Raw genomic sequence first — 21,775 nt, forward strand, 5'->3', positions numbered from 1 at the left:
TGCTCAATTCCTCCCTCCTTAAAGCACCTCTGGCTGCATTGGAACATTAACTATTTGCTTCCAGACCCAGGCCAGGAGAGAGCCAGACACAGAACCAAAATCTGCTGTGTTGTCCTGACCAACAAGTTAAACACGTGCCTCCTTTAGACTTTCTTAGGTGGGGAATAAATGCCATGCAGATGGCCATCTTAACTCACTATTTTTCCCCCTTTCATTTTCATAAAAAAGCTTGCAGAAATGCACCAGGAGCAATGCTCACAGGACTAATAAATAAAAAGCTGATGTCCTGGCTGTTTGGAAGCACATCCATTTTTAATAAGAGTTCTGGGAAGATTAGCACCCTGCCACAAGAGCTTCACTTACAGCATTGCCAGGTTTAGTGGCACAACCAGCTCTCCTGGCTGGAAAATGCTCCTGAACTCCAGATGAGGATTTAACCAAGTTCTTCTCTTCTCCTCGTGGTGTGGAGAAAATCCACCCTGAAATATTAGCTCTCCTGAGCATGTGTAACATGCTAAACATTTGTAAGGTAGGCTATTCACAACATTTATGTGCAGCCAGTGGAATTTAATCTCTTTTATTTCTTGCTCCAAGTCTTGTCAGTTGTTTCCCCCCATTCTTTAGTAGTCTCTTTAATATGGTTTGCACATACTTAATATATTCCCTCTGAGGTTCTCAGCACACTTTCAAGAGCTACTTTTGCCCTGCTATGACTCTGCAGCCTATCTAGAATGTAATAGCACTATAATATACCTTTTTTATAGATATATAAACTGAAACATTGAGAAGTTAAATGATTTGCTGGTGGTTATGTTCAGAGTCAATGATAGAAAAGAAAGAATTCATAGAACTGGACTATCAATATCCTGCTTTAACCTCCAGACACAGTGGTGCAATCCATCTCACCCAGCTTCAGCTGCCTTTAAAGCTGGGGCAAAATGAGTTATCTCTTCTTTCTTTTTCTTTCTTTCTCTTCTCTTCTCTCTTCTCTTCTCTTCTCTTCTCTTCTCTTCTCTTCTCTTCTCTTCTCTTCTCTTCTCTTCTCTTCTCTTCTCTTCTCTTCTCTTCTCTTCTCTTCTCTTCTCTTTCTTGTCAAAGCAGAGATGCAACTCACTAAACCCTTTGGTAGTTCTTTAGGAGGTGTCAACTTAATTCTGTCCTGTGAGATCCCACTTCTCCCTGCTAGCCACGAATGGAGTGTAGATCTGATATTAACATGTGTACTATTAGGTGAGACAGATCCCATCTGAGCTTCCCTTCCCATCCATTTTAGTGCTGAGTGGCTCTCTATCAAGGTTTCAAGAAGAATACTTTGGCAATGAGATTAATTAAATACTTAAAGGGAAAACTTGGCTGCTACCAGATTTAGCCCAGGAAGAAAGGGTTTGTTGTCACAGAGCACTGAGATGTGTATGGGGAGAGGAGGAATTTTGGAGCAAAGTTTTAGGCACGATGGGTCAGGGCCTAAGTTACTTAGGCACAGGAAGGTTCATCTGGAATTTTAAAATGTGCTTAAGCACTACTTCTGTAAGCAGTTCTGAATGCTACAGACTGATTGTCTAGTTACATTTTAAGGCATTTTTTAGAATCTGTCCCCAGGTACTTCAGGAAAAAAAATCTATGGATGTCATAAGGCAGGTTGAAGAGAAATTCATATTTCAGAGGGGGAGTAAAACATGCTAGAGAAACTGCAGTGTATTTGGGCACAGTGATTTATATGCTTGTAGGGATTAATAACTTCTTTACTTCATAAGTGCTCCAGAGCACAGCTGTGTCTGAGGCTGCACTCTCATTCCAGAGCAGCAGAGACAGTCCTGGACAGAAGTCCATTCCTGCAGGAGGTGAAATGCTACCAACAAACCACAAAACAAAGCCTGCAGAGCCTGACAGAGAGGGGGATGAAGTCGTTGAAACTCTGGCTGGACTGATAGTTTGTCTTAATGTCTAAAATAACTTGTTAGGTCTCTGTGAGACCACTGCATAATAATCCTGAGCAAATGTATTTCATTACTTCCATACTGCTGCAGTCTAACTGCTGCCTCTTGTTTCATAACTTGCCAAATGCCTGGGGCAGGACCTCTGATTTTCCACAGTAGCAGCCACCATCCACTGGTGGCTGAGGTTCCCAGGCACTACATTATAACGGTTCTGTTCTGATAATTGCATAGGTAAAGAGGCAGATGCTCAAAATTTCATATGTTCCTGGATGGCTCACTGAATTGCAGGAATACAGAGGCAGAGAAAAGGGGGGGAAGGAAGGAAGGGAAGGAAGTGAAGGGTGTTATTGTATAATTTGTCATTTTTTTAACAATCTCAAGGCCTAAAAATAGGCACCCATCTTTAGAAAGTTCAGGATTGGAGCAGAGTAGGGAAGGATCCTGTGCCGATGCCTGAAAATGTTTCTAATGGAATTTGGCTTGCTTCAACAGAACACAATGATAGGTGTGTTTTATGTTGGGCTGGGAAAAGAGGGTAAGAATTTAATTATGAATATCTTTGTAAATAGACCATTTGTCATCATGATGGATATAAAGCTGAAAACATGGCATAGCTGGCAAGCACATTCCTTAAGTGAATCTAACCTGAACTTAATAAAGAAATGCCAAACTAACTGCTCTGCCAAGAGCCAGGCTCCAGTCCATCACCCTGCCAGGTGACACTGTGTTTAATGCTGGGACAATCCATCACCAGCAATCCCAGCTGCTCCCAGCTCAGCAGAATCAGAGGATTTACTGCACAACTGCCCGTGGCACAGGAGCTGCTGCTCTCAGAGCAGTGGGAGCTGCAGCCTGCATGGGGAAGGAGCAGGGAGGAGGGACAGACAGCCCAAACAGGACTGGAGGCAGCTCCACCAGGTGCCCTGCTGCTGGGTTGGGCTGGGAATGTAGAATTGAGGGGACAGAATTCCATGGCTGGCAGCAGTGCTGCTGGTTGTGCACAGTTTGGGAACCTTCAAAGCATGACAGCTACTCACTGAAAGTCTGAAAGAGCTGGGATGGCTCTTTGAATGAGAGTAGGGATGGCAGTTTTTATGTCTCAGTTAAGCTCAGAAACCTGCCTTGCCAGAAACCTCAGAAAACTGCTGTTTGTTTTCTCAGGCATCTTTAATTTTAAAACGTGCACTTGCTCTCCATTATCTATGCTGCCCTGACCACCGTGCTGTATTTATGTGTATTTACCCTCTGACTAATTGAAAATGTTTGTCTGCTCCTGGAAGTGAAAGAGGTGTGTGAGTCTGAGGCAAGGGCAGGTGTGAGGAGCCCAGAATACATGCCCACAGCAAGGGCCATGTATTTGAGGTGTATCTTTTCTCTAAACTGTGTGTTCAAACCATGTATTTTAGGTGTTTCTTTAAGTGTGTGTTCAAGCCATGTATTTTAGGTGTTTCTTTAAGTGTGTGTTCAAGCCATTTATTTTAGGTGTTTCTTTCCTCTAAACTGTGTGTTCAAGCCATGTATTTTAGGTGTTTCTTTCCTCTAAACTGTGTGTTCAGGCACTGGAGGTGCCCACACGCTTCTAGACAGAAATTCAAGAGTTAAAATTAAACTGGCACCACTGAGGAAGTTTGTATTTCTTATCACTCCAGGGAATGTGAAATGCTATTTTCCTTTGGTCCTTTGCCTCCATGGGGTGGCACACAGGGAATGGGGTGGCACACAGGGTATGGGTGGCACACAAGTTATAGGGTGGCACTCAGGTTATAGGGTGGCACACAGGTTATCGGGTGGCACACAGGGTATGGGGTGGCACACAGGGTATGGGGTGGCACACAGGGTATGGGGTGGCACACAGGGTATGGGGTGGCACACAGGGTATGGGGTGGCACACAGGGTATGGGGTGGCACACAGGGTATGGGGTGGCACACAGGGTATGGGGTGGCACACAGGGTATGGGGTGGCACACAGGGTATGGGGTGGCACACAGGGTATGGGGTGGCACACAGGGTATGGGGTGGCACACAGGGTATGGGGTGGCACACAGGGTATGGGGTGGCACACAGGGTATGGGGTGGCACACAGGGTATGGGGTGGCACACAGGGTATGGGGTGGCACACAGGGTATGGGGTGGCACACAGGGTATGGGGTGGCACACAGGGTATGGGGTGGCACACAGGGTATGGGGTGGCACACAGGGTATGGGGTGGCACACAGGGTATGGGGTGGCACACAGGGTATGGGGTGGCACACAGGGTATGGGGTGGCACACAGGGTATGGGGTGGCACACAGGGTATGGGGTGGCACACAGGGTATGGGGTGGCACACAGGGTATGGGGTGGCACACAGGGTATGGGGTGGCACACAGGGTATGGGGTGGCACACAGGGTATGGGGTGGCACACAGGGTATGGGGTGGCACACAGGGTATGGGGTGGCACACAGGGTATGGGGTGGCACACAGGGTATGGGGTGGCACACAGGGTATGGGGTGGCACACAGGGTATGGGGTGGCACACAGGGTATGGGGTGGCACACAGGGTATGGGGTGGCACACAGGGTATGGGGTGGCACACAGGGTATGGGGTGGCACACAGGGTATGGGGTGGCACACAGGGTATGGGGTGGCACACAGGGTATGGGGTGGCACACAGGGTATGGGGTGGCACACAGGGTATGGGGTGGCACACAGGGTATGGGGTGGCACACAGGGTATGGGGTGGCACACAGGGTATGGGGTGGCACACAGGGTATGGGGTGGCACACAGGGTATGGGGTGGCACACAGGGTATGGGGTGGCACACAGGGTATGGGGTGGCACACAGGGTATGGGGTGGCACACAGGGTATGGGGTGGCACACAGGGTATGGGGTGGCACACAGGGTATGGGGTGGCACACAGGTTATAGGGTGGCACACAGGCCAGGGCAGGAGGCAGCTCAGGCTCCTGCTGAGCTCCTGGCTCCCCAGAGCCCCTGGCTCACCCAGAGGCAAGGCAGTGCCAATCAGCTGATTGGCAGCACGTCTCCTCTCTGAGAGGCAGCGTCTGTTGGCTCCTGCAAAGTTCCTGCCAGCATTCTTAAACTCTAATTTGGGAAAGAAAATTGCAATCTGGCATCTCCCTGCTGGAAGGGTGCCGACCCCTGCTCCAGGCTGGCAGAGCAGGGGGATGAGGCTCCCTCTGTCAGGGCACCAGGGGGATGAGGCTCCCTCTGCTCAGGGCACCAGGGGAGCAGGGGGATGAGGCTCCCTCTGCTCAGGTCACCAACCGTGGCATCTGAGCCTGGCTCCTTTGAGGGTAATGGAGCTGCCCTCGTGGTGACAGTGAACAAATTGTCCCTGCCCATTGTTGCTGGATGAGGCACTAGGTAACCAGATTGATTTTATGATCCCTCACTGAGTGTTCAGGGCTGCTGCTTGAAAAAGACATCTTTTATCTGTCAGCCAGTAAATCTCACATGGAGCTGCAAACATGCTGGAGAGCTAGAGCTCAGCAATGCCATTTTTATGAATAGAAACATTTTCAGAATAGGCACTCTCCTGAACACACAGTTGTTTTACAGGAATTAAAGAAGTCCTTATGGTGGAGGGATAAGCCAACTCTGGATAAAATAAGAACCAGTCTATACTTTGATCTGCTGTTTGAACAGAACCATTTTGAAGAACTTAAAAAGTTCTGACTTTTGTTGGTCTTTTCACCTTCCTCCTTGCTTTTCTCTTTCCAGGTTTAACTGGAAGCAAATAGCAATACAATACCAGATAAGAGGCTTGTTTGCCCTATTATTGACATGAATTCTACCAGATTTGCAACAATTGTTTTTTCTGGTTTATCAGCATTACTGAAGATCTTGGATATTTGACATGCATGTAAAGCAAAGTGCTCTGTTGACCAGAATCCAAATAGCACACAAAGAACATGTCAGCTCTATGGCCACCACTGTGAGCCTCATCTTTTCAAAACAGCCATAAATCCCCAAGAAGGCAAACCAAGCATGAGGTTGATTTTTAAATTTTTTTTTCTCAAAAAACCTTGATTTTTAAATTTTTTTTTCTCAAATGAATGTTCACAACATTTCTAGGTCACCCAGTAAGTAGTGTTCCATCCCTTGCCGCATCTCTGCCATTTTAATAACAGCTGATTGATGAGAGGACATCAGAGGAAGGTGCAGAATGTAGTCCCACTGAAATCCACTCCAGTCTCAACTTTTCTCTTGTTTTCTACATTCCTTGCTGAGTATTAGAGGAGCCAATAACATACTAGCAGTGACTCAAAGAAAACAGGCTCTCAATGAGAGAAATTGTGGCTGTTGAAACAACAGTTTCACCAAAGACCCACTGGTGAGTTTTTGTAGCAATTCTCTGCACTTATGCACTCTTCTGTATTTGGAAAGTGCTGTAAAAATACTAACTGGTCTTGGAAGCCCCCTAAAACAACTACTGGCTTTTTCTTTTAGGATTGGGATGCTTAGTGCTGGAGTTGACCTTAAAGACCTGAAAGGAGCTGGACCAACAGCGGCTTTGTGAATTGGGGAATTGCTGCCCTGTGTCACCTGTTTGAATTGCCAGGCAGCCCATCCTTACCTCAGTGAAGTTTCTGTACCTAGAGGTGACATGGTGTGTAGGTTTTGGTGATGCACATTGAAATCAGAGTGCTCGTGATGCAGTCACAGTTGTTCAGAGATGACCAAGTGTCTCTGAAGTGTTGTTTGAGGGAGCCCTGATAATCCCCCAGCGCTCAGCTCATGCACTGAGTGCTGCTGTCTGATGCTCTCTCGGCTCAGTGTGCTGTTTAACTGCACTGCAAGGGCCCTGTGATGAGTCCTGCACATACCCTGGTGTGGTTTGACAGTAAAACTTAACAAAAATCAACTTTTGCTCCCCTTGAGCATTTGAGTGGCTTTGAGCAGACTTTAGAGGTGTAGCACATGTTTGTATTTTCAGAATCAAAGATGTTAATTCCAAGAGATTGCTCAATAGCAGATTCAAGCTCTGGAGTTTACATGTACTTCCAGCCTGTTTCCTGTCAGGGAGTTTTATTCGAACCACATCCATTTTCTTTACACAGGGAATATCTTGTTCCCTTGAACTGGAGCTGCACTTAGGCTCAGATCTGCAAGTGTTTAATGTGAGCAGTGACAGAGCCTAAGTGCCTGGATGAAATCTTGTGATCCCAAGAACCTCCTCTTAGCTCCTGTCTGCCCTGATTGTGCTGAAACCTCCCAATTGTGAGAGATCCTTCACTTAGAATAAAGTGCACTCAGCAGAGCAGCTTTGTGGGCTGAAAGGCGCAGCATTTGTGGCACTTATCTGCCTCAGAGATCTCTCTGGATCCAGGGATGGGGGCTGCTCTCTCTCCTGCCACAGGGGGATAAAACTGTGATTCCCACTTTTGAGGAGAATGCTGGGGCTGGCTGGGACCTGTCATGTTTTTAATGAAATCGTTGAAATTGGCCAGAAAGTATGAGAGAGTAATTTGGCTGCAGAAAGGTATTTCTCTTCTAGCTTAATGAATTAGATAATGAAACCCTTTTAATGCTTCGTCCGTGGTCATTTTCATGTAAAATGAAGGAGCAGGCCGTGGAAGGGAGTGTGGAAATGGGAGTGCCATCTCCTCAGGTGTGTGTTTTATTTGCAGTGCTAGTCATTGTAAGTAAAACATGCTTTTTTGGGTTTTATCATTGTCCATTGCCATTGTCATTGTGGTACTTACATTTCCCACCAAAGTGTTTTTGCACTTTGTACCAGGTTCTAGACAGAGTCTGGGTCAATAGTTGCAGCTTTAGCACCTGGTGGTTGGGATAAACCTTTTTTTACCCTAAAAGCAGCAGCCTAATAATGTCCAAAGGGACAGGACAGCCTGGAGTTGTGTGGCTCAAGGAGAAGGAGCAGAGAATTCACACACCAGTGGGGGTAGGGCTTAAATTCTGTCCCCAGGCTCTTTAATGAGCTTCCTTCAGAGATCAGACTGCAAAATGCCTGAGACACCTAGCAGGGTGTATGGACAGCCTACAGATAGGGTGTTAGTGGGGTGTGTTCATGTGGGAGGGCTGTGCTCCCACTCTCCTCTCCCTAAGGAAGGTGCTGGTGATGTTGGGTTTTGTTTGCTGGGGGTGTTGCAGGCTGTAGGGTGGGATGTTGGGTTTTGTTTGCTGGGGTATTGCAGGCTGTAGGGTGGGATGTTGGGTTTTATTTGTTTGCTGGGGTATTGCAGGCTGTAGGGTGGGATGTTGGGTTTTGTTTGCTGGGGTGTTGCAGGCTGTAGGGTGGGTTTGTTATGGGTGGGTGATGAAGCAGGGATTATTGTCAAGGTGCCAGCAGGGCCTGGGCAGCAGCTTCACCAGAGGAAAATGGCTCATTTCTTCCTCCTCTGCATTTTCTGAGCAGCTTAACCATGGGTTTGCTTTCCACATCCTTTGAGATTAGTCTTTATTTCAGACAATGCTTTCAACACTAAAAGGGTCATAAAAATAGGCATTTCCTGAGAGCTTAGAAAGAAAAACTGTTAGTCTCCCATCCTTCTCCCTCCCCCAAATTATTTGATAATGGAATGGGAAGCTTTCCCATAATCTTTTGCTTGATTTTTGCTAATATGAACCTGTCAAAGATCGTGGCATTTCCTTACTGTGTGATGTGGAGCCAGCTGGAACCAAACGATCCACCCACGTTTTTCATCATCTTTGTGTTCTGATAGGAGTTTCTGCTTAGCAAAAATGAGAAAATACCTGTTATTCCTTCCTTGCTGTCATGGTGGCCACACTGAGGCTGTTTCCTCCTGGCTGAAGTCTGACTAAACCTCAATAAATGTCACCAGACCAAAAACAAAGGGTTTTCTGCCTGGAACCAGCACCTTACTCCTATGGGAGTTCAAACAGAAAGCAAATTAAGAAATGACACTTTGCTTTCCACTCAGTGTCCCAAATCAATATTTCTAGGATGAGTAAGGGACGTTCCTCCTTTGGCTTGAAGGTACAGAGGTTTGGGTCTGAAAAAAGACCTTCCTCTATCCTTAACCTTCTTTTCTTACAGAAAGGAGAGCTTTCATGTGAGCATCTGGACCTCAGAGAGAACATGAGTAATTTCTGCTGTTACATGAATTGTTCTCTTCTTAACAAAAGCCATCTAAAGGATGGGCAGCCAGTGCAAAACCAGCTCCTCAGCCCCTTGGTTCCCAGGCCTGATGCCCCTGCTGCAGGAAAGAATCTCTCCCATTTCACTTTCCCATTTCCCCCTCCTCTCTCAGTCTATATTGCATCTGTTTTAATCATCAGGGTTCTGAATGTAGCATCTCTCAAATCTAATCCATTGCTATGGACCCACCTAGTGACGGCTTTACAGATCCTTTATATTCATAAAGGCACTTGTAAAAGTCTTCTCATTATTTTTGTTAGGCTTGGGTTGTTGGGTTTTTGGGGTTTTTGGGGTTTATTTGGTGTTTGAAACATATCTCAGTACCCAAAATGAACACTTTCTTTGGATACTTCCTTCAGTGACAAAGCAATGGTACTTGGGTGGTTAGACGTGAATAAAAGCCTGAGCGCACGGAGTGTGGTCACACTTGTCAGAAAATGACCACAAACGCTATGTAAAACACATCACAACATCACAGAATAGACTGTGAGCAAGTGTGAGAGAGCTTTTGGGAATGGAGGAGATCTGTCCAGTGTGGAGTGATGCTGAGAGCCTGCCCAGGGCTCCTGGTCTGTGCTGGAGCCACTCAGGGGATGCTCGCAGCCTGAAACTCCTCTGGACACACAGACTGCAAAGAATTAGCAACATGCTGTGGCTTCAGAGATAATCTACTGCATTGCTGTTTGTTCAGTGATAGCCATGGCATTTTTGGACAGCTCAGCAACACCTGGCTTCAGTGACTGGTGCTGAATATGTGACAATGCTGGGCAGTGCTCCTGGTGTGTGCAGAGGGGTTGTGCACTCAGGCTGATGAGGCAGAGGTGCACAGGGCTGGCTGTTCATGTGATGTGGGATGCACTTCAGTGTATGTCAGGTGTCTGCTGTCTTTGGGCTGCTCACAGAGGTGGGATTGAGCCTCCCTCCTGCTAGTCCTGCTAGTCCTGAACCTGAAAATCTGAGTAGTCTAACAAACTGCTCCGCAGAGGTTTGCTCACTGTTTGCTCCCCATGTAGTAAAACCCCTGTGTTATATTAATAACTATGAGCCTTCACTGTGGTACACAGATCTTGTGTGTAACAATCTTTAAAAACACAGTCCTAGGAATTTTTCATTGAGTATCCTGTGTTTTAGGGACAGGCTGCAGGTCCTGTATGGACATTGGAGACAGTGGCAGAGACTGTGAACGTTTACCAGAAATGAAACTGTGTTTTCAGGTAAAGTTTTAGTGCAAGGAGATATTTAGTAAGGTTTATAAGAAATATGTCTTTATTTCTATTTTAAAAACCCCCAACCTGTAAGGTTTTGATTAACAGTGAAATTCTTCCGTCCTGCTTTTATATACTTTCTCTCATGCTTATGAAAATACTCAAGCCATGCTCAGCAGCCACACAAAACTCTGCAGTCAGATTTGTAAATGCAAGTCATTGGATCATTTCTAAAAAAAAAAACCAACATTATTTTTCTTATATGGACTAGTCCATGGTTGGATTAGTCCAACCATGTACCATGTGAGACTTTTGGTAGTCTTCCATGGTACAAAATGCCCATCTTGTGCAACCTCTGGACCAATTCCTGGCTGCAGGCACCTGCAGCTCCCTCAGTTCTGGAGAGCTGATGCCATTTCACATCACCTTTCACATCAAAGACAGGCTCTGAATTTCTAGATATGCTTGTTATCAATGCATGGTTAAAGTTCATTAACCCCTGAAGGCTCCCCAGGTCTGGAGTATGGACTGGGCTCCAAGCTGCTGGAAAACCTGATTTGCACAGCTCAATATTAGAAGTGTGGCATTGGAATAGGTGTGGCTTAAAATGGGAGGACAACAGGGTGGTTGTTATTGTTATTATTATTAATAATAATAATGATAATAATAATTCTAGCTATAAATGTGGGAAAATCCCATCCAAAACAGGCATCATGTCTTGGATCTGCTGAAGCTACACAGAAGGAATTCAGGTGTTTTCTAAAAGGCTATCCACGTCACATTTGTAAACATTTTTTCCCTCTGTACTGCAACACAGAATAATAGTTCAGGTTTTCCTCCTTGCTGTTGTCACACAGAATAAAAGGTAAAAAGGGTAACAGGTTTGCTGAAAAACCAAATTAGTTCCTAGTCATATTCAATTGTATAAAGTTTAAGAGGGAAACCTAACCTGAAGCCATTCTTTTGCAATATTAAGGATTACAACTGTCAGAGAAAAAAGTGAAGGAAAAGCAGATGCTAAACTCATGAAATGAAGAGCAACAGAGCAGTGGGAAAAGTTGGACATATCAAAATGTGCACCTGGAAATTGATGATGAGCTGAAATAGGGCTGCTAAATTAATATCTATTCTTTCCTTTTAATATTGGCTTCTAACCTGTAAGGTTGGAGAAAGCCATTTTTCTGCTTCTCTTTAATTGAACACTAGAATTGATGCTGAGAATTAGTCTAATGACTTTTCTTTCCTTACTTGATAAATTGGTTGAAGTGGTAATAAAAAATAAAATTAGGAGACATATAGATGAGTGTTGTGATACAATAGCTATCCATCAGCACAGCTTTTGTAGAGAAAAAAATAGGTATAAAGATAATTGCTTGAGCTTGTCAACAAATAATAAAATACAATCATTAGATTTTTTTTTCCCTTTAATGGCAGTTTTTGAAAAAGACCTTAACAAGGTGCTTGAATAGATTGACTTCTATATGAGGAAAAAGCTACGAGACTTTTTAGAGAAAAGATAAATACTGAAAATAGAAGTTTATTAAATAAAAGAAAGGGAGATCAGTTCCTTTTTATTCTTTCAGTTATAAGAACGAGTCAGTCAATTGCAAACACACAAAATAGGAAACAGTCTTTTATGTAACTTGTAATTTACTTCTGGCTCAGAAGTAACATGTATTTGGATTTATATACTTTTATGAAGTAGTAAAGCAGTGAAAGCATTCAGCAGGGGGTGAGGGACAGGAATGAGTTTCCCCCCTCCTTACAGAACACTTGTCCAGCCTGGGTCCCCTTGTTTGAAACACCTGGGAGATAAAATAATGCACACCTGACCCTTGCTGTGATCAGGCTGCACTTCGTGTCTGAGGCAGAGTCCTCACTTCAGTTCAGTGGGCCTTTTTCAAACTAACATAAGAAAAAATTGCTTTTATTAAGTGATCCACTTTGTTTTTTTCATGCAATGAAACACAAATCCTGGCAAAGTCATGTTTTTGTGGCCCTGTGTGTCATGGGCCACAAATCACCCTAAAAGCTGTGATCTTTTTAGAGATTATAGGCACAAGGCTCTGTGTGGCTGCTTCTGTGCCAAATGCCTGTCCTGGCTGCACACAGCAGCATTTAACTTTAACTACAATATTGGGACCCCTCTGAAAGATGTATGGCAAGTTGTAAAATAAATGAAAAAGCCGAGGCCAGTTAAAAAACAAACAAACAAACAAAAACTGAAGAAGAAAGTAGCTGTCTCCTTCTCCTTTTGTTTTTCACCCAACTTGCACTTCTGGAAACACCTGCTGCCAATCTGTGGCTGGCTCAGACTTCCTTAAGAGAACAAGTTTCAGCTGTGCCATTGTCACTGGTGAAATCCTGCCCAGAGGCTGAACCACATTGCTCCCAAAAAGGGCAGCAGCCAGGGAAATGGGTGACAGGAACGATCCACTGGGGGCAAATGTTAAAAAGGGATGTACAAATGTGATTTAATTTCTTGAAAAAGTGTTAAGAGACTGTCTTATATCTGATGTGGTGACATTTCTGCATTTTGATGTTTTTCTCTGTATGGCTCAGACTGTTAGCGTTCAGAATTTGTCTAATTTATTTTATTTTATTTATTGGATGGGGCCAGGCACTTTGTAAATTATGGGCTGCATTCTCAGTGAATCAAAATATTTAGGTTGCTTGTGTGCTTCAGTCCTTGGCATCATGTCACTAATTACTTTAACATAGCTCTGAAATAATGACAAAAAGAAAATGCATCGAAAAGAAAGAGAAATGAAACTTTGTACAACAAAACAAAAGCCACATTAGAAATAGAAAATGTTCTTGAAAGCAAAAAGTGGGTGACCAAATGTGCAGTCTGGATTCAGTACAATATTACATGGCAAGAGAAGAGACACTCAGCTCTGGACCTTCTCCAGGCAGAGGAAAATTTATGACATAAATTTTCTTTGATAAATTTTCTTTGATAAACATTCCTGAGAAACTTCTTTGTATTTTTATCTTAATGAATGTCTGTTTACCTCAGCCCAGTGGTGTTTGGAGTTTTTTTTTTTTCTTGTGTTTTTATATTCTTTTATATCTCCTTTCTGATTCTTTTATATTCTGAATATACCTCAATGGCAAGTGTTGAAGATCTGTCTTAGCAGCTAATTGGTACTAGAAAGCAGTCAGCCCTGGGCCTGGGCTGCATTAGGCCTTCTGAAGAGGGTCCCCAGATATTCTGATTTTCCCATATTTATGCTTCAGGGCTCTGTGGCAGTATTTTCTGTTTTTCCCTGCACAAGGCACAGAGGCATTCCCAGGGGCCTTTAGCATTCCACCCTGGCAATGTTTCTGTCCCAGGTAATGAGAGATGAGGAGCAAGAGTTAAGCCTCCATAGAAAGAGCAATAACAAGCCATTGCTCTGCTTTATACCATACTTAGGTATTTATTTCTCTGTAATAGGGGCTGAATTGAAGTCTGTGTGCTGAAAGTAGGAGTTGAGATTTTTGCTCTTACTCAGAAGTGGAAAATCACTTATGAAACTTCATCAGAGCCCCGTTAAAATAAATTAAGGGCTACATATGCTTTTGTAACTTTAAAAACGAGCTGTAGCTCTACATACTCACTGGTTGCTGATCACTGCTCAAGGTGTAAGATGGCAACGTGTTTCATATCTCCTTCCCTTGCATTTAATGGCATTAGAATCACTGCTTAATTTAGAGTTTGATCTTCACAGGGACTCGTATATCAAGTTAAATATCAATTGACTGCATTTAATAAACACTGATTTGTATTTATCTTATCAGGGACTGTGTACATAATGTAGGGATCTCATGCATGGCATACTAGAAAGGAATATACTTCCAAATTTGTTCTGAATTTGACATTTCAGTATTTCTATTTATGAAACATTTTCTAGACAGCAGTTACACGAGTCCTTATGATTATACAGACTAAAAGAGAATGGAATGATAAAGAGTTTACAGAAGGTAGGAATGGTACCTCTTTTTGTGTTCTCTGTCTAATTGCAATTGCATTCAAAACTGTAAACTGGTTCAGATGGAGGCTATTTCTTAGAAAAGGCCTAATTCTTCACTGGTCCCCCAGTAAAAAGTGAATACTTGATGGTCATATTATTTGAAAGAACTTTATATTGCCACTTTTTGTAATCCAGTGAAGGGAAGGCAACCATGAATTAAACCCAGCTTGAGTCATGCACACCTGCAAAGAGTTCAATCTGGTTAGCTCAGGGTGGCTGCAGCTCTGTGCTAAAAGTGTCACAAGTGACTGCAGGGGCACTCCAGGGAAACCACTTCTAGTAAGGGAAGCAGACAGGCAGTGTGTGTGTGTGGGTGTGGAGAATCTGGATGGCAAACACCAGAGCAAACCTCATGACCACAAGGGGAAGGCTGGAATGCCTTCACAAAACACATTTCTGGGTGATGTGGACTGTTCCAAAAGCAGCCTTGCACTTCTGGTTGCATTTTGCTTGATGATCCATGGAAGCAAAGCTGTTTGCTTCAAACCCAGAGCCCTTGGTGTACAAGTTAGAGCAGAGCAGAGTGGGATTAGAAATACAGAGACAAAATGTGATGTACTAACCTGCTTCAGTGCATCAGTCAAAAAAAGGGACAGAATTGTTGTTGGGAGTGATGAGGATGTGGTGGGGTAAGCACTGTGAGAGCCATGAGGAAAGGCCCAGTGGGTCGAGCAGGGAGATCTCAGTTTCAGTGCACTGGAAATCAGCTCCACAATTATTATCCACCATTGCAAACGGAATCAGCTCCACAATTATTATCTACCACTGCAAATAGACCACAGTTGGTTCAGGATACTCAGGCTCATTATCCACCATTGCAAACAGACCAGAGCTGTGGGTTTGGGATACTCAGGCTCATCATCCACCATTGCAAACAGACCAGAGCTGTGGGTTTAGGAGGCTCAGGCTCAGAAGCTGACGTTGCCTGTTAAGTGTTGATGCCTCCCAGCCCCTGCTGTGCTCAAGCACCAGGAGAAGGGCTCATTCCCCTGGCTGGCAGTCTCTGTGTGCACGCTGGGTGTGGTGGCACCACCACCCTCACAGCAGGCTGTGGATGCCACTGAGGGAGAAGGTCCCTGCTGGCACTGGCACTGAGGGCTGCACAGTGAACAGCCCTGTCCCTCACAGGGACCATCCCTGTGAGCAGGAAGGAGGAGGTGGAGCAGGGACACCAGCCCCAGGTGAGCATGGGATGTTCCATGCCAGACAACTGCACTGGAAAAAGCACATTAAAAAAAACCTCAGAGCAATGGGTGCCTATTTTAGTAGCATTGCATGTTCAGAACCTTAATGAGGAACTGTAAATTTGAAATCCAGTTATTTTCTTAAATAATTCCTATCACAGTTCCTATCCATGGCTATGCTCTCTATTTTTGTGACTAATTTTTTTTTTATGGTCCTGATTTTGCTTAATTATTTTTTTCAAACTGCTTCTGTGCAGACCAAGGATACAAAGACAAACAGTAAAGAGCTCTTGTACAGAGAAATAATAAAACAATAATAACCCAGAAAATAGAGGGAGTTGGGACAGTGAGAGACCCACACACAACACAAAACCAGGATTATGCCACCTCACTAATATTTTTTGGTTTTACAATTAAAAGTTACTTATTGCTAAAATAGACATGTAATTTAATTTTCAATGTGTTTACGTGAACTATTTTAATTTCTGAAAATCCCTACTTATATTAGAGTTTGAAAATATATTAATGTTGAGATTCCTTTAGCCTGGCTGATTCTGTGTGGACAGGATAAAAGAGTGAGTTTCAGCCTCCTTTCAAAAATAAATAGGGACTTTATTGTAATATTCAGGGAAGTTTGAATTTAGATGAAGGTTCAGAATTCTTTTTAAGGGTAGCATCAGTCCTTTTTTACAGGGAGGGTTGCAGATGGTAGGGCCTTGCTAAAAGTGCAAGTGAATAACTGATAAATGAGGGCTTCCCACTTACAAATGAGATGGCTTTACTTTTCCTTGAAGAAATGCAGTAAATTGAAAAACTCTAAATAGCACAGAAATTTCAGTCCTCCAGACCGCCTTCTCCTTCTCAGATTTTGCTATACTATATTCAGCATTCAGTTTTGCCAACATGAACATGCCTGATGTGGCATTTACATTCTTTAAAAAAGGCATAGATTAGTTTTATTTCTAAGAGTTAACTTCTCCTCTTGACACATGTACTTAATTCCCATTAATGGAAATGGCAGCTAGGCATGCACACTGGAAGGAAAAATCTGTTCCTAAGCATATGATCCAAACTGCATTGTAGCTAAACATTTCCATGCTCTGAAGTAAGCACTCATTATTTGCAAGATATTTTTCATAATAAATGCATCAAGCCTGCTCCATTCTCCCTCCACTCTCCCATAGTGTGTTGCAAACACCCTTTCTTAGGAGTCTTATGGATTCATTCTTAGTGCTGCAGTTGTTTGGAGTGTGTGCCTAAAAAAGAAAATCCATTTAGGATCTTCAGAGTTTTGCATATTTTCTGTGAGAATTTTCCAGTAAATCGTTCTGTGGAACATCTTACATTGCCTTGGACTGCACAGGTCTCTGTTATTAAAACCTACAGTGGAAATAACAAAACCCAAAAAGCTCTTTTTCCCCCCCTACCCCAGATCTTCCTTTGCTTACAGTATTGCAGTATCTGCTAAAGGCACTAGACTGAAGTGATATCATTTAAGGATTTTAAAAAAATAATGTTTCATTTAAGGTTTTCCTTCTTCCAGTATGCTTGTGTAAAGACTTGAGGATTCTGCCTGTGTGATATTCCAGAGTTACAGGATTTCTAACTTGAGCTGGGTGGATAATTGATTTTTTGGTTCACTTCTTGAATTGGAGAACCACAATAGCAAAAAACAAAAAATATATATCAGTTAAGCACAAAAATTCTTATAGGAATTTATCATTTCAGTTGTGCCCCCTCATCCAAATGAAAACCAGAGCTTTTTTTTTTAAGCTCAACCCAAATTGTCCTCTTTTACTGGGCCTTTTTTATTTGGGCACCCCTTAAAGGAAGCAAAGCAAGAGAAATGAAGATTCACTGAATTGTTAGGGGAGTAGTAAGAGGGTTTTCATTCTTCTCATCAGGTAAAGGCATTTGAACTTGTGTCTGAATTCTCAGTTTGAGAAGAAAGAACCATGAGCATTAAATGTGGATGCTGGAGGTTGCAAGTGGGTTTTGTAACTACCACCTACTCAGTAAAAAGGGCCACCACAGCTTCCTATTCGTAGTCAAAAGTTTCAGAACAAGATGAAATTTCTTATGTTAAAAACTGGACAGTTGCACGTTATGTGCACATTTTTTTCTTTCTTGGTGGTTATTTATCCGAATTTCTCAGTTTTTCCACTCTCTGATGTGCTAGCAGACTTTGAGACATGTCCTGGCAATTTCTAAAAAGCAAGTTAAAAGTCAATATGAAATTATTTTCAGAAGGGTTTCAAGATTCCCTCAAACCACTTAACTTTTCTCCATCTTGCAATTGCAGTTGAGCTTCTTATGAGAAAGTAATTTCATCAGAAAGTCTATACTTAACTGTCTGTATTGCAGTAATACATATCTTATCCAAATAATCCAGTATAGGACAAGGATACCATAATACAGAATTACTGCAACAGTAAGTTGTATTTTTCTCCTCTCTGGATGCCACTCTGTTTCCCCCCCCGTTATCTGGGAGTGGGAGCTCAGTAGCTGCAGAAAACATAAAAGGAAGCTAATGGGGAAGAAGGTACCTGAGCACAAAATTTATTGGGCTAGGAGTAATTGTAAACTAGGTTAAGTAAAAGAAGAGTTCGTGTCAGAACCATTCAGGGGAGAGATCTCAATTTCCTTTCTTACTTCCATTTCCTGTCCCTTTCTCAGCTCTCCCTTTTGCTCAGTTATCTTAGTTTTCTCTCCCACGCTTTTATTTTTCTTTTTTTCTTCCTTTTAATATGGCTCTTTCTGCTTCTTCCTCATCTAGCCCATGTCTTCTTCTATAACTCCTGATGCTGATGGTGGCTGCTTTGGTTTATAGTGATCTTAGCTGAGAGCCAGCAAACCAGGAGCCCCAGTGTGCTGGGAATAATACCAGCTTGGGGGGTGTGTGATCATTGTCCTGCAGAAGCTCAGGTGGGAAATGATATGGGAAAGGGGTAAATACACAACAGACAAGGGAAGGACATGGTGGGAGAAGGGCAGTTGTGGAGAGGAGCTGAGCTGGTAAAAGGGTGTGAGGTTAGAGCTGAATGGAGCAAATATGGTTCTACCCAAATGCTCGAGATTTATCCTTCTTTTAATAAAAGGTGGTCCTCATTTTCTTCCAGATGTGGCTTCTGTGTAGCTTCACTCTGTGAACTCCTCGCAGGGCCAGGTGTGAGGGGAGGCAATAGAAACAGGGGAGGCGAAGCGAGGGCTGGGACAGAAGGAGCAGCATTTATGGATGGGCAGTGGTGCATCAAGGGGAAAATGAAACACCAAGAAGAGGGGCCCTACAGAACGGCAATACAGAAACGAAGCATGTTGTAAACAAAACAGTAAAAGTAAAAAAATCTGTGGGGGGAAAAAAGCTCAAATACACATATTTATTAAAAATATATCTATGTTTCAGCAGCATAAGGGTTGACTGTGAGGCATGTGGGGTCTTTGTTTTTCATCCTTTTGCTGGAGTTGGCTAACTGTGTCAACTTGGGCAAGCTACTAAGCCTGCCTGCATCTCAGTTTCCTTATTTGAGGCCAAATTCTCTTACTAAGTAGCCTCCTACTCCACACAGAGATTTGCTGATTTGAATGGAGCCCCTGCAGAGTGAGATACTTTTCAATACAAATAAAGTTTTGGAATCGGCCCTAATTATATTTATTACCTGCAGAGGAGTAATGTGATACTTAACGTGGTTTGAGACCCTCAGATGAAAGAGAAAGTATTTGGAATTGTTCTTTTTAATCATCTGCTGCCTTGGCTGTCCTAAAAGGGATAGCCACTAAAATCAAATGAAAAACCCGTGTAGACATTAACAGGTTTGTCAGGCTCCCATGAATGGGCCTCTGTGGCAAATATTGTTTGCTGGGGGCTGCCGAAGGGAGCAGCTTTGCCCTGCCCCGCGCTGAGGAGCCAGGAGGTCTCGGTGATGCCAGGAGCTGCCGGGGAAGGCGGGCTGGAGGTGCCTCTGCTCAGCATCTCCTTTGTGCCCGGGCAAAGTTGTGTGCCGGGGCCGGGCCGGGCGCTGCCGCTGCTGCTGAGCACGACTTGGGAGTGGGATTGCTCCTGGTGATGAAAGGAGCAGCCCTGGCTCCCAGCTGGCAATGCCTTTATACCAGCGCTGGGCTGGCCGGCCTCCGCATGAGCCTGCTGCTTTCTAACGTGTGCACCGCGAGCGAAAAGCAGCAAATTAAACAGTGGAGCTGTTGGATATTAAAAATAATAAGCTTTTTCTATTTTGGCATTTTTCTTAAGCCAGCGGGCATGAAAACGTCGAAAGTTTTATGGATGCTCCGTGCAAATATGTGTGTATATTTCAAAAAGTAAACTTGCAATCTCCGTGCCACTGGGAGGCAGGGATGAGAGGGGTGGCAATGGACCTAATCAAACTGCTGTGGGGTCACAGCCACGTGGGTTCTAAAGGCCCTTAATGTTGTCCAGCTGCAGATGAAAGCGGGGGGGGAGAGAGAGAAAAGAATGAGGGCAGGGGAACTGGAAAGAATGGGGTATAGATACGTGCTCCTGCGTGGGTGTGCGCGCACGTGTGTGCGAAAGAACAGGGCGCCCAATTTTTTTTTTTTTTTTTTCCTTTCCCCTGCCGGCCCTTGCGGGGAGTGGAGTGCCGGGCCGGGGCCGGCTGTTGCGGCATTGTGCGGGCACAGCAGCCCCGGCTGATGCCCCCGGCTCGCTCGGGAGTTTCCCCGTTCGCTGCCCCGGGAGCGCCGTGCCCGCCCAGCGCACGGGGATGCGCCGGTGTCCGGGGGGATGCCGGGGCCCGATCCCGATCCCTGCCTTCCCAGCCCGGCAGATTTCCATCGGGGTAACTGGAGTGCGGCGGAGGCTGCGCTCCGCCAGGCAGCCCAGGGGCTCCGCGCCTCGTCCACCTTGTTAGCAGCGATTGTCTGGGCAGGGGAGTGGCAGGGAGCGCGACCCGGGGGCTTTACTGCTCGCCCGGAGAGTGGGGAGGAAAAAAGGGGGTGTGATTAAACGAGAAGAGCCGCAGCAGATGAACGGAAAGTTTATTTTTGTTGTTGTTTGAACATCCGTGTGTGTGCGTTCGTGTGCGCGCCCGCTGTTTTGGCATGTGGCTACCTTTTCCCTTGCACACAACAGGGCTGTTTGATGGAGTTTGGAGCTGAGGAAACTTTGGGTTTGTTGCCAGGACGGTTCGCAGCACTTTGTGGAAAGCAAGAGCTAACAGTGAGACCGACAGAGTGAGTGACAAGTTGTTTACAGGTTTCCTTGAAGGGGCCTCTGCTATATTTCAATCTGTCAAAGTTGCTTTTCTTCCCTCAGAACAATGCCTGATTGTTGTGTGTGTGATTTTTTTTTTTTTTTCTTTCCCCTACCCAAAGAGAGAGAGAAAGAGGGAGAGAGAAAGCCAGAGACCGGGAAGGGTGGGGGGAAAGGAATGAAAATTCTTCGGAGCACAAATGCCTTTGGTAACATTTTTATGTGTTTAATCTCTTCTCTCGGAGTTGAAATAGGGGAGTTGATAACTGTTTCCATTTAATCAGTCCGCTCTTGTTTTATCTTCTTTCTCCACTGATCTTCCTCAGCGCAGGGGATTTGCTCCTGGTTCGCCGGTTTAGGTGGATTGTCGGACTGCTTTTTGTTTTTTTTTTTTTTTTTCCCCTCCCTGTGGGGGTTCTTTTGATTCACATTCTGATTGGTTTCTAAGATGACTTTATTTCCAGATCAGCTGTTTTCAGTTCAGACTTTACCCAGTTTCTTTCAAGTCACTTGTAAACTTCTTTCTCCAGTAGACCCATTTCCAGAGTAAATAAATTAAGGCAGAGATGCAGATCAAGTGATAATTACTTTAAGGAGCCCTCGCTCAGAGCGAGCGAGCCGGGAGGGAGGGAGGGAGAGGGAGGGAGGGAGAGAGCGAGCGAGAGAGAAAATCAATCGGTTTAGAAGGTTTGGACTCACTTGACAGGTTCAGTTGGAGGCGACCATAGGTGGCTGCTGTGACAAAGGGAAATTGTGCTTTTCCAGCATGCTAACTGACCCTGATTTACCTCAGGAGTTTGAAAGGTGAGTCGAGTTGTTGGGGCGGGGGTGTGTGTATGCGTGTGGGGGTGTCTCTTCCCCTTTTTTTATTTTTTTCCCCTCCCGTTCTGTTTCGTGCTTTGTTTGTTATTGCTCTATTATTTCTATTATTATTTTTTTAATTCATCCGAGCTCGCCTGCCGGCGCGCGTGTGCGCGGATGGGCAGCGGGCACACGGACACGCGGGGCCGGGCGCGCAACTCGGGCAGGAGGCCGGGCAGGAGGGAGAGGACTGTGCTCCCTCCTCCGCGTCCCCCGGCGCTG

At 44.6% G+C, this 21,775-nt stretch overlaps 1 protein-coding gene across 2 annotated transcripts in view; it reads left to right on the plus strand.

Annotated features, from left to right (window-relative positions):
- Nucleotides 1–20,883: 20,883 nt before the first annotated feature.
- The window catches only part of SOX5 (SRY-box transcription factor 5), a 274,532-nt gene continuing 273,640 nt past the window's right edge, over nt 20,884–21,775 (plus strand). The window contains exons 1-2 of one of the 2 annotated variants that reach the window (XM_031063130.1): nt 20,884–20,901; nt 21,399–21,496. In XM_031063130.1, the coding sequence (XP_030918990.1) occupies nt 20,893–20,901; nt 21,399–21,496 (107 nt within the window). In that variant the 5' untranslated portion in view covers nt 20,884–20,892. Of the gene's footprint in view, nt 20,902–21,398; nt 21,497–21,775 lie in introns of those variants that run through there. The other variant, XM_031063131.1, reaches the window with a different exon arrangement.

The sequence above is a fragment of the Geospiza fortis genome, unplaced genomic scaffold (genome assembly GCF_000277835.1).
Source record: "Geospiza fortis unplaced genomic scaffold, GeoFor_1.0 scaffold292, whole genome shotgun sequence".
In the NCBI taxonomy this organism is placed as follows: domain Eukaryota; kingdom Metazoa; phylum Chordata; class Aves; order Passeriformes; family Thraupidae; genus Geospiza; species Geospiza fortis.